The sequence below is a fragment of the Ornithodoros turicata genome, chromosome 7 (genome assembly GCF_037126465.1).
Source record: "Ornithodoros turicata isolate Travis chromosome 7, ASM3712646v1, whole genome shotgun sequence".
In the NCBI taxonomy this organism is placed as follows: Eukaryota; Metazoa; Arthropoda; class Arachnida; order Ixodida; family Argasidae; genus Ornithodoros; species Ornithodoros turicata.
The window spans coordinates 24,978,182-24,992,520 of NC_088207.1; the positions used below are offsets into that span (position 1 = coordinate 24,978,182).

Here is a 14,339-nt window from a genome sequence, read left to right on the forward strand (position 1 = left end):
GACTCATTTCATTTAACAGTCCGGAGGATAACGGCACTGATATCACCGTTATCTGTGTCTCGTTGTTCTTTCTTCCCCAGAATATATTTAATGGATAGCTCAAAGCGTTGTCTTCTGCTACTTTTCTTTTTTTCGTCTGGGTCTAAAAGTTATTCCATCCAGTCCGACAATGTGCAGATTGTGTTGGTTAAGACTGAACCTGATGCGAACGCAATGAAACCAGGAACAGTCCATCGCTTGTTTACCGTGGCGAATTTCCCCATTCATCATCATTAATTTGTCTGTTGTTGTTGTTTACCGTAATGCCAGTACCGTATAAAAATAGACCGTTGATAACGTCACCTGAAGCTACCCCATTCATCATCATCAATTTATCTGTTGTTGTTGAAGCTACCGTACCCATCTGAACCAATGGCAACGTTTATCCAGAACCGCATGCTCGGGGGCATCAACTGACGTTTGTAAAAGAAGAATTGAGTGTTAACTTCTGATTTTAGCAACCCTTGATGTCGGTTCAAAGTTAACCAGCGTCGGTGAAGCCGTGCCTGATCAGAATATCTTATCAGTTGATTCGGTGCGATATTGACACGGTAACTATACGACTACGGTCTACTAGCACTCACTAGTATAAATATCGTGCGCACGACCATGATAACAAACACCCGCAACGCCTGCCCCGTCTTACTGACGCCTCGACTTACGGAGGCAGTTCCTGTAAAGTGCTCTTCTCCGTATCACTTCCGGAGCTTCGGCCCGTGCAACGGAGTATCTTGGAAGGGCAACAGCTGCCAGGAAAGGCGGTCAGGAGGGGAACAAGAAGCACGATTCCGGGTCCTGTCCCACTGTCCAGCTGTTGCTTCCTCCTTCCCACAGGGCATGTACAATGCTGGCGCGCGTCCGCCTTCTTTCTTACCTGCCCTTTTCCCGAGACCGTGGGAAAGTTCGCAGTGCACACTCCTTATACCCAGAGGGGGCATTAGGGAGTGCCAAGAAAGGGAAGCGCTATGGTGGGAAGATGGGTTTAAGACGGGATAATATGGGAGGCTGGAGTTATGGTCGTCGGGCCATATATCCTCGAGTGTACGGCATCGATACGTCGTTGCGTCATTTCCAACAGGCATGATAGCTGTCTAAGAATGAGTGAATGAATTGGAATGAGCTGAGGAAGCTACGTTATCTATATATCTCGTTATCTCGAATACGTTATCTACACTGTTAAATCAGAACTTCACCACATAGCGCGCTCACAGCCAACCACCATTCCGAATGATACCATTCTGTGTCATGATTTGTTCAAAACAGGGGGGAGGCGCCTATCTGGGACAAGATAATCTGTCCAAGATAGGCGCCTCCCCCCTGTTTTGAACAAATCATGACACAGAATGATATCATTCGGAATGGTGGTTGGCTATGAGCGTGCGATGTGGTGAAGTTCTGTTTTAACAGTGTACCATGCCCAAACGTGGGGCGTACGACTTTTTGTGACAATTAACATACCTGCATAAATGTCACAAAAAGGCTCCCTCCCATTTTTAACCAATCAGAGGAGACAACGATATCATTCGGCGTGATAACGCTGCGAAGCCGTATTGGAAGAACTTTGCTGATAAGACATTAGAGCGAGTTCTAGTGCAGCGTACGCTATCCTCTTTGCGCACGTAAGGAATAGCGTGGTGGTTCTGCGCAATGCGCGAGGCTCTCGTTTTGTTTTGCGCATGCGCAGAGCCACCAACGCTACCCCTTACGTACGGAAAGGTGATAGCGTACGTAAGGGATAGGTTTGGTGGTCCTATATTATCCCTTACGCACGCCAAGGCGACAGCGTACGATGCACTAGAACTCGCTCTAATGTCTTATCAGCAAAGTTCTTCCAATAGAGCTTCGCAGCGTTATCACCCCGAATGATATCGTTGTCTCCTCTGATTGGTTAAAAATGGGAGGCGTACGCCTTTTTGTGACACTTATGCAGGTACGTTAATTGTCACAAAAAGTCGTACGCCCCACGTTTGGGCATGGTAGATAACGTATTTGATTCTAGTTCCGAATTGAATTGCAGAATTCTGCATTCAATTTTTGAATGGAAAGGGTGTCTCTTTGGCACCGAATGTACCCGAATATCTCCGAAGTTGCACCCGTAAACCCGAAAACCCGACAAGAATGGTAAAAAAAAAACAAAATGAATGCCGTTTCACACGAAGATCGGTATGCACATATCACATACCCGTGAGCTGCATTATTATGCAACACGTTCGACCACGTTACTACTCACTTCGCCTACATAATATTCGCTTCCGTTTTAAAATAACTTTCCGTGCAGCCCTTGAGACAGCGGGTTTTGTATTCGTCTTGGGCCGACTTCAGGAGAAACTGCGCCGGCATTCTCCTGGAAAGTCTGCCGTAAAACCCAAGTAAAACAGCTAACGTCACAGCCTACGGTAAGATTCGAACCAACCGCCTATACCAGACTCTAGGATAACCTCACCAATGAGAAGGAAACTTGAAAATATCTAATCACTACATGTCTAACTTGATCTGAATCACGCAACATCACGACTGCAATAACAAAGGAATAAACCATCTCGGTGGATATCCTACCGGACGATTGCAGAGAACAGGACGTGCTGAATCACGTACCCTTCGCTCACTATAGGCGGTGATCGTCCGAGTTGCGCGATGTTACAGTAAGAGCGTGAAACAACTCGACATTGAAGACGGTTTTTCCCACGATGCCTTCTTGGTATCCCGTGAAGCCCGTGAATGAAAGGAGCGCAGCGGTGACGCTGTTTAGACACGGTCAGTTGAGCAGCGAAGCCCGGCGAATAACAGGTGCTGCCGAATTACGAAGCCAGAACGAACGGCAGCCTGCTGGAATGCAGCGGATCGCTGGCCACGTATGTACAGCGTGGGAAAACATACGCGTCGAAGTATACATTCAGACAGGCAATGCGTGTTGTTCGTTTCTCTATCGGAACTACATAATACAGGCGTATATATACATCATACCGTGAAGTGGTGTGATAGAAAAAAGAAAAGGGGGGTATTTAAGACATCATCATATCGTTATAGGTGAGCGTGCTTTTTAATATATCCGTATACTTATATTGAAAACGTAAACATGCGCTTCCAAATCAGGGGTAATTTTATCCGTTTTATCTTCTCGCGCAATTGCTAAAATATCTTGTACTATCCCTTCGTTAAGAAACGTCCATTCTACACCGACTACGCCTTAATGCCGCCAGGACACCTCTACTCCTCTGTAAAATGGGTCTCCTCCAGTCGCCCAAATGCCCCACTTGCGCTGTTGTAGCTGATGTGCCACACCTTCTTCTCGACTGTCACAGATTCGACACCCCTCGAGCCACGTTGAGACGACGCCTACTCGAGCTGCGGTGCACGGACTTTTCTCTGGCCACTCTGCTCGGCCCAGTACGAGATCACACACAGCGGTCTGTGACCAAAGCAGTTCTCACTTTCTTGAGAGATTCAGGTCTGATGAACAGCCTGTGAACTCAGTCGTGAAATCTCATTCTTCTTCTGTGATTCATCTCATCATTCCTTCACCGTTTATTAGTCATCTTTTTTTTGTCATCTTTGTCATTAATCTACCTCATCCTTCTTTGATCATCTGTTAGTTTTTCGTTATTTCCAAATTTCTTTTCTTTATTTCTTATTTCTTAATTTTCTTCCTTTAATTCTTTCTTATTCCTTCCTATTTCTTTCTTTCTTTAATTCTTATCTTTTCTTTTTATTTATTTATTATTATTTCTTATTTCTGGAATAGCAAGCCGACGTCCCGTTTGGCTGACCTTTCCCCGTTTTTTTTTCCTTTTCGTCTAATAAATATATCCCCCCCCCCCCTTCGTTATGGGTTATTTTTGGGTACTCAGCTCAACACTGCACTGTATAAAACCTGTAGGCCACTATACGATTCAGAAGTCGAGACAACGTGCATATAATCGAAATACGTGACGATTAGCTTAGGTTATAAATGAAGCTAGGTTATGTTAGGATAGGATATGATATGATAGATATAGTAGGAAAGATTTGGTGCTGTTGCTCCCACAACCAAAAGACCTTGCTGCTTCAAATCACTTATGTAAGAAGAGAAAAAGCTAACTATTAATAATTTCGATTAAATGTTTGTATTTGAACTATTAACCATTTAACGTAACTGTTAAAATGTGGAAGGAGCTGTAATGTCCACAAGAAATTTGACAAGGGGGGATTTATTGGCAAAAAAAAGAAAAGATAAAAGGGGAAAGGTCAGCTATACACAAGGGCTCCCAAACGCTACACAGTGATTAGCCCCGTCAAGCTATCGCTTTGTAGCTAGTACGGTCAGCTACACTATTACATCAAGTACATACTATACCACGTAGCCAACAACAACACGAGCACACTGCCATACAATAACAAGTTTCTAAATTTCGTCTCCAATGCAAGATAGATCAGCGAGCATTCTTGCTATGACACTTCAAGTGCTACGCAAGGCTAATAGTATAAGAAACGCTTCAGACATAACGACAGAAATCAGACGTGTCACAATCAGTGAGGCAGTGCATCTCTTCGCACCACAAGGACACGTCCCAAGCGTGGTTCTGCCTTGTGTAGCCTTCGCTTCTGTAACAAAGACAGACTACCGGTACTACACATCTTCAAGGGTTCGCTCGAGCGCAGTCAAGCGACTCCCAAGAGCTTCGCACGAATTCTACGGCGTCATTCTTCAGAGACTAATAATGGGTTGTTGATGACGCATAATGTACAGTTGTACTGCACAATGGTGGACTCGAAACAAAGCTAATCGGCATAAGTATGACGTAATTGAGCCCGGGTGGAACAAAACCGTAATTTGTATGCTGCCCGCCAGAATGGATTTTGGAGTGTAACTTTTAATGACAGTTCTGTATCTTCCGAGAAATATAGCTGAGATTAATTTCGTGCTGGAGAAGATGTAATCCTTTTGTAGGGTCGTAGCTCTCGCGAACTTCGCGATGATCGTTTCTTTTTTCTTTTTCTTCTTTTTTTCTTCGGGAAGATCCCGAGAACTATTGGCAGTGAAGGGGAAAAAGCGTTAACTTTTGAGTTACTTGCAACGAATACGCTTCACAATGTCCAAATGTCAAATTTATTTTGACATCAAAGGTATTCCCTTAACGAGCTCGACTCCCGCTCCCCCCACTCCCCCTCTCTCACAAAATTGCTCGGTCCCTGGCCACATGCAGCCCACCAACGCTCTGTCCTCAAAGCTCTTTTGGCCTTTCTGGATACCGTGATCCTTATTGTAACTGGGCTCATTATTTCATTCCCCGCATCACCACCAGCAATGGGGTAGAGCATCGCCCCTTGCGATGAAGCTCCCCATTCATCATCTCGCAATAAAGTTGTTGTTGTTGTTGTTACTTGCTGAGCGCGCTGAGCGTATTGTGGCATTATTTTGGAACAACTTTGTTACTGTTTTTGCACACCTGGTAACATTTTTAGCCTCATGAACGTCGATGTCAAGATATCATTGGAAGATAAATTCGTCATCGTACACTAGTTCTCAACTCCCTAGTGCAGGCCGGCACTCGTGTTGTTGTCGAGATCCACGGGGATGTCGCGGAAACATCGGCAGTTCCCGGTGTACTTGCTAGAGACATAAACGCCAAAGGAAAGAAAAGAGAGAGAGAGAGAAACAAAGAGAAACGAGTGAGAGAGAAACTGAATGTTTGCTCTTTCATGCGACTGAAAGTGGACAGAAACCTACAAAATTTTCTATCGGAACTTCTGTTAGGATATTCTCTCGTTGTGCGCTGTTAGTTTCGTTTTCGTTTTCAAAAGGCAATAAATGTGATTTAGTGCAATGCAGCGAAAGAATGCGATCGTCATTTTCTGATGGCACATACACGTTTCTGGGCATTTTCTCTGTGAGCTTTTCATCTTTACAGTTTTCTTTTTCTTTTCTGTGTGTTTCATCTATTTAGTGGTTCTTTATAGGAGTATCAGAATTCGTCAGGTGACGAATTGAATTTCCTCTCTGTTTTTCTTTTTTTTTTTTTTACATTCAAATTTAATCTCAACTTTCTGTGAGCCAGTGACGTAGCCAGAAAAATATTTCGGGACGGGTTCTATGGGGACTTTATACGGGGAAGGGGGATTTCCCCCTCGTTTCCCTCTCCCAAGTGCACTACCTGGGGGCATCGGAAACGTTCGTTCGTGGCACACCGCTGACCAGGTACGAATCAACAGCTCTGCAAGGCCGTAAGTCTAAAATAGTGTCAAGTGTAATTCCTAACATCTTACGAGGTGTAACCTAACATCTTACATCAAGCGCTGGAAGGCACCTGCGTCACGCGACGAATGTCGTCTCAGTTTGGAAATGTTCATTCCAAACTAAATTCAGAAATGCATTCTAAATTCTGAAATCATTAAAATCGGGAAGTTAACCACTAAAAACTGTTTTGGAAACGTGACACACATCTCTGTACACCACCAAATCTTTTCTTCGCACTTGAGCACGAGAAATCACCATGCATATAGGCTAAGGGACAGACATGGCAACGAAGCAGCAGGTTGTTGCCACTCGGGTGCGCCAGGCACAGCCTGAACCAATGGGAAAAGGGAAGGAGGGTTCGTGTGGATGGCCGACATAACACAGACCCACTTCGTGCGCCGTCATTCCGGCGTGCTCCACATGAGAAGGGCGCCGCTTTGCAAACGGCCCCAAATTGCCTGGAAAGCCTCGACTGCTCTTCGTAAGGAGCGCTTCTACGGAGCCTCGCTGGGGGCAATGGATGTCCCTGCCAACGAACCCTAATTGGACGAGAAGTATACGAACTGAGAGAGAAAGTCGATCAACTCGGGGCGCAAACGTTTCCGGAATGCATACATAGAAGCCGTGTGGCATAGCTGCGCTACACGACACAAGAAAAAAAAAAAAAAAAAAAGCGTGTGTTTATCGTTGCGTTTCAAATTTAAATTATGCGAACGAGGCGTTCGAAATATTGTCGACCCATGGCAATAAAAACCGATATTACTTCTTTGCCCCACATTCTACTTGCTTTATTTATTGCTTGGTTTTCAGATCTCGTCAGATACGAATTGCCTTTGATGTGAATTGCCGTTCAGATCTCAGTTTGAGATCTCGTCATTGCTGTCTTTTTACCGCACCACCACGGTGAAACACCCCATCTCATCGTCATCAAAAATTGTTGTTGTTGTTGTGCTGTCTTGTTATATGTTTACTGGCCAAGTTCAGGCAATTTTCTTTATGGATCACAATCACCAGCTTGCCTGCGTCTGCGCCATGTTATTTATTTCCCGCGTTATCGCGATTTTTTTCTCATCACTGCACATGCTCCGTTGAACTACGCACGCAATGCAAGCTGAATGTTAACTCACAAATTTTTCAAAATTTCACATTTTTTTCACTTATGTCAAATTTTCAAATCTGTTAACGCCCGAAACGTATTCCGCAGAAGACGTTAGACTTCAATGCGAAGTCTGCGGTTTCTAGATTTCAAAGTTTGTGACACGCACGACGCTGGTTCCATGGTGTCATTTAACTGCGCATGCGTGTACATCGCGGTCAACAACGAAGCCGTCGCGTCGTTCGTGCGTCGAAAAGCCGTCATGACGCGGGCGTTCCTTCAAACGGAAGTTGACAACGGACAGTTTTCCATCGCAACAACCGCCTTGCGCGCCAGTCACTGACGTGTGACGGCCACAATGCTCCCCTCGGTTTCCGACTGGGAGTTTCACCTTGTCGGGGAACTGCGCTACAATGATTTTTAGCTCGCAAGCTCACTCCATAGATGTCCTTTCATATATAAAAAAGAAAAGAAACGTAAACAAAGAAACAAAACTTAAAATAGAAGTCCCAACAACGAGCTGGAAGGTAGGGTTGAAACCGAACATGGCGACAAGGTCGAACTAAACTGCATTCCACGACACGTTCGTGGTCGACGATCATTCCCCTGATTTGTTGAAAACGGGGCGTACGCCCTTTTGCAATGCGCCTACGCAATTATGCAATTACGTTAAGTGTTACGGACCATTGTTAAGTGCTGCGCTTTTCATAAATCAGCAGTGGTATAGCGGTGCAATCCTCTGTAACGGCTGGCCTTCGGGGTGCATGTCACGTGATGGAGTTCTGTTTTGGCTTTCTCCGTGAAGATGTTTGTGCTTTGCTCCGTACATAAACATTCAGGCGGACGACCGGGAACAATCTGTTAAGCAACCAAAATGTTTGATTGCTACGTGTATCTGGTGATTATACATATTGTCAACTATATCGTGTCCAGAACTTCACCAGCCATTCACAATGATATTGTCCTCTTTATTCGTTGAAAATAAGAAGCGTACGTTTTTTTCTTTTCTATATATATAGTGTATATGTCCAAATTGGTTGATTAATGGTAGCACACCCTCCCCGCGTAAAACGACAACAGCTGGATCTTGACCAGCATATTTCGCAATTTGGCCCATTTCATCCGAATATGCTCCGAACGATGAACCGCTTTATGGTTTCGGAACAGAATTCTTCCCCCATTTTTTCTTTGAGTCATCATCATCATCATCATCATCAGAATTCTTTTCACTGTATACACACAGACTACATGCACACACACAAACGAATTGTGTTGCTGTGCTCCACGAATGTCGTATTCAGATGTTCATAGATTCGAATGCTCCGTGGATCTAATCACATGGGTCGTATACAGCATTCCCAGAAAATGGTGCAGATACTAATATCAGCGAAGGCCGACAAAGGGTCTTCTTGTCTCGATTGATCGCGCCCACTGAGTAAGAGGGTGAAAGACTGCATACATGCAGTTCTCCCAGAAGGTGACATTGCCAGTTCTTATACTGTGACGTCAAAGTTGAAATCTCGTGTGAATCAAGATATACTTCCGAGAAACACGGTGACGGTTAAGTGAAATATGCACGAGCAAGAAAAAAAAAAAAGAAAATTAAAAAAGAAGGAGTAATTGCGGTCGTTGGGGACTGGATGCTTGGAAGTTTTATGGGAAGCATATAGGGACCATTCACAGTGATAGGAATAAATTTCAGGGTCAGAGGAGTAAATTGAGGAGTGACTACAATCTCGGCGGCTATACAAGCTGTTACTACCCCAATATACTGTTGTTGTTGTTTGTTTCTCTCTCTTAGAGCGTACGAGAAGGAATATTTCGAATTTAGGCTATATACTGATCGCACCGCAGCGGGCAGGACTGCACTAAAGCGTCATTGCGTCAGGCACAACTCGTTGTGGCTTTCCAGCAATTACAGGACACCGTGGAGGCATGTCGCAAAGTTTTCTGCGTATTTCGCAAGTTTCTGATCATTAAATACACACATAAGCACAAAAATGTCTCCGCGCGTAATGAAAGATGCCGCTAGTTTGACTACCAACACGAAAGGAACGGCATTCATCGGTTACGTCGTTCGTGATTTTTGGGCAAAACCGCAATTTACTCTTTCCCGCTCCCTCTCAAGAAGCGTGAGAATGCAGGGAGGTATCGGATTGGTCTGCTCAAGCGATCTCCCACGATGATTGGACAATTCGTCTAAGAAGACCAATGAAAGACAGCTCCGCATTGTCGGCTTTCTTGAGAGTGAGAGAGACGGAAAGGGTAAATTGCGTTTTTTTTTTTTTTTCGATCATAAATCACGAACGACCCAACCGATGCATCGCGCTCCTTTTGTATTGGCGTCAAGGTAACGCCGCCTTTCATTCAGCGAGGATAAAGTTTCTCACTTACACCAGCCATTGAATTTACATAGGTGCGAAGCGTGCGTCCTCTCCATTGTATGTAAATGTCAAGGAATGTAGGATGAAGCAAAAAGTCTATATACGACTATGTAGTTTGAGATACTAACTTTGCGAAGAGCAGAATGGACTGTGGTGTTTTTTTGTTTTTTTTTTTTTTGGGGGGGGGGGAGTTAGGGACAACAAATAAAGTGTACGCAACTCATTTATAGCATTGAGCTAACAATGGACTCATTGTAATTTCTTAAAACATTTCGCTCGCGATGAAATAAGTGGAGAATGAAATAAATAGCGAAGTGAATCTTCGATCTATACATTGAAAAGAGCGCGGGTGCTTGCATGTTGGTTATTATCGTGGGACGACACGACACAGTTGCATGTGTTGTGTCGTGTTGCCGGCGTGCTGCGCCATGTCGTCCCACGATCTGTACAGCATTGCTATTTATTTACTTTTATTCATTTATTATAAGCGAAGGATCCTTCCTAGGGAAGCTGCAAAACGGAGAGCAAGCAATAAAACAGCGCGGTGACATAAAAACCATGGAAGAATAAATAAAGGTAATACGTCAACAGCAGCACGAAATAGTCAATGAACGATTACTTAAAATCGGGAGATTTTCCGAAGGCTCTCTAGCCTGTGAGTGTTTATCAGTTATTTGAGTCAACCCCTGTTGTAATTACTTCATTTTCATGGTAATGACCGGAGTATTTCATGCTCAAGAGAGTTTCGAATAAAAATGTCTGTAAGGAGTCCTTGTTGCATGCTGGCTCGTGTCCTACTTTCTTTTTGACTCACTGTTAGCGCCGCGAAGCAACTGTGGCTATGAGCGGCGTACAGATGCGGACAGATGGAGAGAGGACAGCCGGAAGAAGTGGGAGACAGGAGGTTAGTATGCGTCCTGGGCCGGCTTCACTTTTCCTACTTTAGTCTCAAGAAGCAAATGGTCATAGTGGTCAGCATGGTCATCATTATAGCGGCTGCTCATAAAAGCCATGCAACAAAAAAAAACTTTATAGAAAGATACTCGCGAAAAATGTCTCGACTTCGGAGGTTAAATACGGCCCAATATTTTCGAAAGTACAAAAAAGGTCGCAGGTTTTAGCTTTTTCTTTTTTATTATTATTATTTGTGTGTGTGTATGTGTTTGTGCTCATTTCCCTTGCAAACTGAAGAGACTGCACGCGTTGTCAAGCGGGTGGGAGCGACGTCGTTCAACACTTGTCAAGCGACAGGAAGACAAACGCATTCTTTTGAAAGAGTCACAAAGAATATTGTGGAAGCCAAGAGAAGGCATGAGAGCGGCTAAGAAACACGCTAGCATGAAGAGTTCACCCGGGACGCAGAGAAAGACCCACTGAACACGGCGCTGTCCTCTGTTTGTTTGTAACAAAAATTTAATACATACGCATATTGTATACGCAAGAACAAGCTTCTTGCCTTCGACACATTACGAAGTGTTTGGGAATTATATAAGGCTCGATGTATTTCAGGGCAGATTGATTATACTGCAGAATATTCGTTGATCACTATATAGATGAAGTACAATTCCACCAGGCTCCAATGTTTGTAAATAAACAGATATTTCCCCCTCCTCCTCTGCTTTTTACCCTTGCATTGAGGTGGTTGCCTATATTCTGTGCACGTGATTTAGTTAGTACAGTTAGTATTAGTATAGTTTGTAATTCTTCCGCTTATCGGGGAAAGGTTTCGCGTCTTGATCTTTTTCATTTATTACTTTTATACACGTTCAGTGCTTGCACCGCGAAACAACTATGTCTATAGGCTCTGTTAGACCGCCTCTGTAAATCCGTAAGTATACCGTAGAAATTTTCCCAGCGTATCCTATAGCGAAGAAAATTAACCTTGTCTGGTGTGTCTTTTAGTAACGACACAGTTTAGTATTTATGCCTGTTCAATTTATACGCAATTATGCTCCTTCGGTTAGCATATATGCCTGTCTGGATTCGTTGCTAAACAACGTGTTATTAATCAACGGTGGCTTTTGTATGAAAACACTCTCGCGCAGACCGTCCAGGTGTGCTGTCGCTTTTGCAGCTCCACCTGAGCACTGACATACTTTATCTAATCCATCGCAATTACACCATCGCGATCAAACTTACCTGAGCTCACAAAACCTAACCTAACCTAACCCAACCAAACTTTTGTTTGTTATTTGCTTACCCATAGTGCGCTTTTACCCTTACTTCGCATATCCACAAACAACTATCTATTTTCCTATACTGAGATACAAATCGTCAAGAAAATGCCATGCCCTTTCGTGAGAACAACCGCTGCAAATAGCACGAACGTCATGCTTCATGTTTTCGCCGAGGCTTCGACGAACAGCTGACTCTGCAAGCAGAACTGACAACTCACCAGTCGGGAACCACAGGCGTCGTAACACTTGGAAGTGACGTCCACTGCTGTTGCACGTCCAGTACATCCACACAAGAACCACAACACAGCCAGCAATCGCAGCACCGTGGTGTATGCGCGCCAGTTATCCGTCGGCGAGAGGTTCATCGTGCAACTTCTTCAGCGGACCGCGCCATGTTCGCCAACGAGAGGACAGACCTCAACTACGGTCCGGGACGTCCCGTTGGGGAGAGCCCCATCGTGGAGGGAGAGGAGCGCGGCGCTCCGTGCGGACGGGATCGGAACTGTCAGCCAGTGTCTCTCAGTGGTTGGCGGGGTGCATGGGCCGGGATGAAGTCGGGGATTTTCGTGGGATTTTAACCTCGAGGGGGATGTTGGTATCCCGTAGAGGTGGGGGGGGGGATGGCAGCCAGATCTGCAGGCATTTCTCGAGCAGGATATCTCTGCAGGCTCTCGAATCGGTGTTCACAAATATTCATTTATACCTATAGGACAATATCTGACTGGAATAATCTCCCGAACTTCCTAGCTACCTCTATAGTAATTTCTCGTCAGAAACTGAGAAATAGAGTGGTATGATGTAATGTCCTTGAGTGGTTGATTGTATTGCATTACTATGCATAGTGATTGTACAAGGATATTTCTCTGAGTATCGTGTTTTCCTCGTGCACTTTATTTTTGTCATATCAGTGTGCTCGGATCGTTTGTTTACATTTTTGGCATTTGTGTATTTTCACCTCCCTCATGCTTTGGCTGCCAAAGGGCGGCAAGCATTATGGATAAATAAAATAAAATAAAATAAATAAATAAACTACGGGTTTGTTGGTCTTTCTGGCAGTTTCTTTTTCTTTCTTTTCTTTTTTATTGAGGGAAAGGGGCGTTGTGATATCTTTCAGGAGTGTCCGCCCTATTGAAAAATCCCGTATAAGACGCATATGGTTCCTATATCAGTTTGTACACGATTCCACGTCAAGAGATCCAACGGGTCAAGAGATCCATCGAGTCAAGAGATCCATCGGTGGACCTCTTGACTCGGTGGATCTCTTGACCCGGTTGGATCTCTTGACTCGTCTGCAGTGTTGTACGTAGCGCCGCTACTAGTAACGGCTTTTAGGTACGTGTAACGATATCGGGATTTCGCTACTTTTTGCTCAGGTAGCGCGTATCGGTATTGCGCTACCTTTTTCGGGTAGCGGGTACAACACTGCTCGTCTGAGGGTTCGCAAGACTTGGATCTTTTGACCCCTTTGTGTTACGGCGTTAACTCTAACATCGCTAAGCAGAAATTACTCGTATCGAAATACGAGGGACTCGTTTTACGTCCGGTATAAATAGAATACAAATGCAGGTGGCAAATCAATATCTCATTTTATTGACTTAGTTACTTACTTTACGTCCCCATATCATCGTCATCATGTATCTCTCTCTCTCTACTTACTTTGTAACGCATAGCGCAGTCAAAGAAAAGCCGACAGTTGTGGAAGGCAGTTGTGGCCGTTCATTTGTGTTAAAAACAGGTGGTTGCATTTGTAAGATCAACCTGTAAAAACGTAAATGTAATGCCAGAGTAATGCCATTACTTCGTTAATATGTATATATGTTAATATATTACTTCGTAATGGCATTACTAATACATTACTAATATTCAAAAAGTAATGAGTAATGTAATGCATTAGTTTTTTATACAAGTAATGAATAACGGTAATGCATTACAAAATAAAAGTAATTTCCCCACCTCTGGCTAGGGGCAATGGGCATAAACGTGCAACTGGAAAAGGGGGACTCGCCGCCATAACCTACAGCACAACCTCAGGATTTTCTCACTTACTTTTTTTTTCTTTTGTGCGTGTGCATGTGTGGTAAGAAGAGAGAAAACACCGAAAAGTCTTCACTGTTACCGGGCATATTACTTCCTAATTGTACGTACAGCGCAATCGTTTTGCAATGAACAAGGTAAGGGATAGACTTTCTTTTCTGTCGGGAATCCTGACCAGTATGACGCTTTGATGGTTGGATCTCTTGACTCGCCTGTCACGTGTCCGGTTGGGTCTCCTGACTCGATGGATCTCTTGACTCGTTGGATCTCTTGATCGCGTTGGAACTCTTGACGCTTTGGATCTTTTGACTCGCCTGTCACGTGACCTGTTGGATCTCCTGACTCGATGGATCCCTTAACTCGTTGGATCTCTTGACCGGAAGCGGTTCCCGTAC

At 44.2% G+C, this 14,339-nt stretch overlaps 1 protein-coding gene across 2 annotated transcripts in view; it reads right to left on the bottom strand.

Moving 5' to 3' along the window:
* Nucleotides 1-12,316, bottom strand: part of LOC135400637 (proto-oncogene tyrosine-protein kinase ROS-like) — an 82,715-nt gene extending 70,399 nt beyond the window's left edge. For both annotated transcript variants that reach the window (XM_064632468.1, XM_064632466.1), the window contains exon 1: nucleotides 12,129-12,316. In XM_064632468.1, the coding sequence (XP_064488538.1) occupies nucleotides 12,129-12,275 (147 nt within the window). In that variant the 5' untranslated portion in view covers nucleotides 12,276-12,316. The remainder of the gene's footprint in view (nucleotides 1-12,128) is intronic.
* Nucleotides 12,317-14,339: the final 2,023 nt, after the last annotated feature.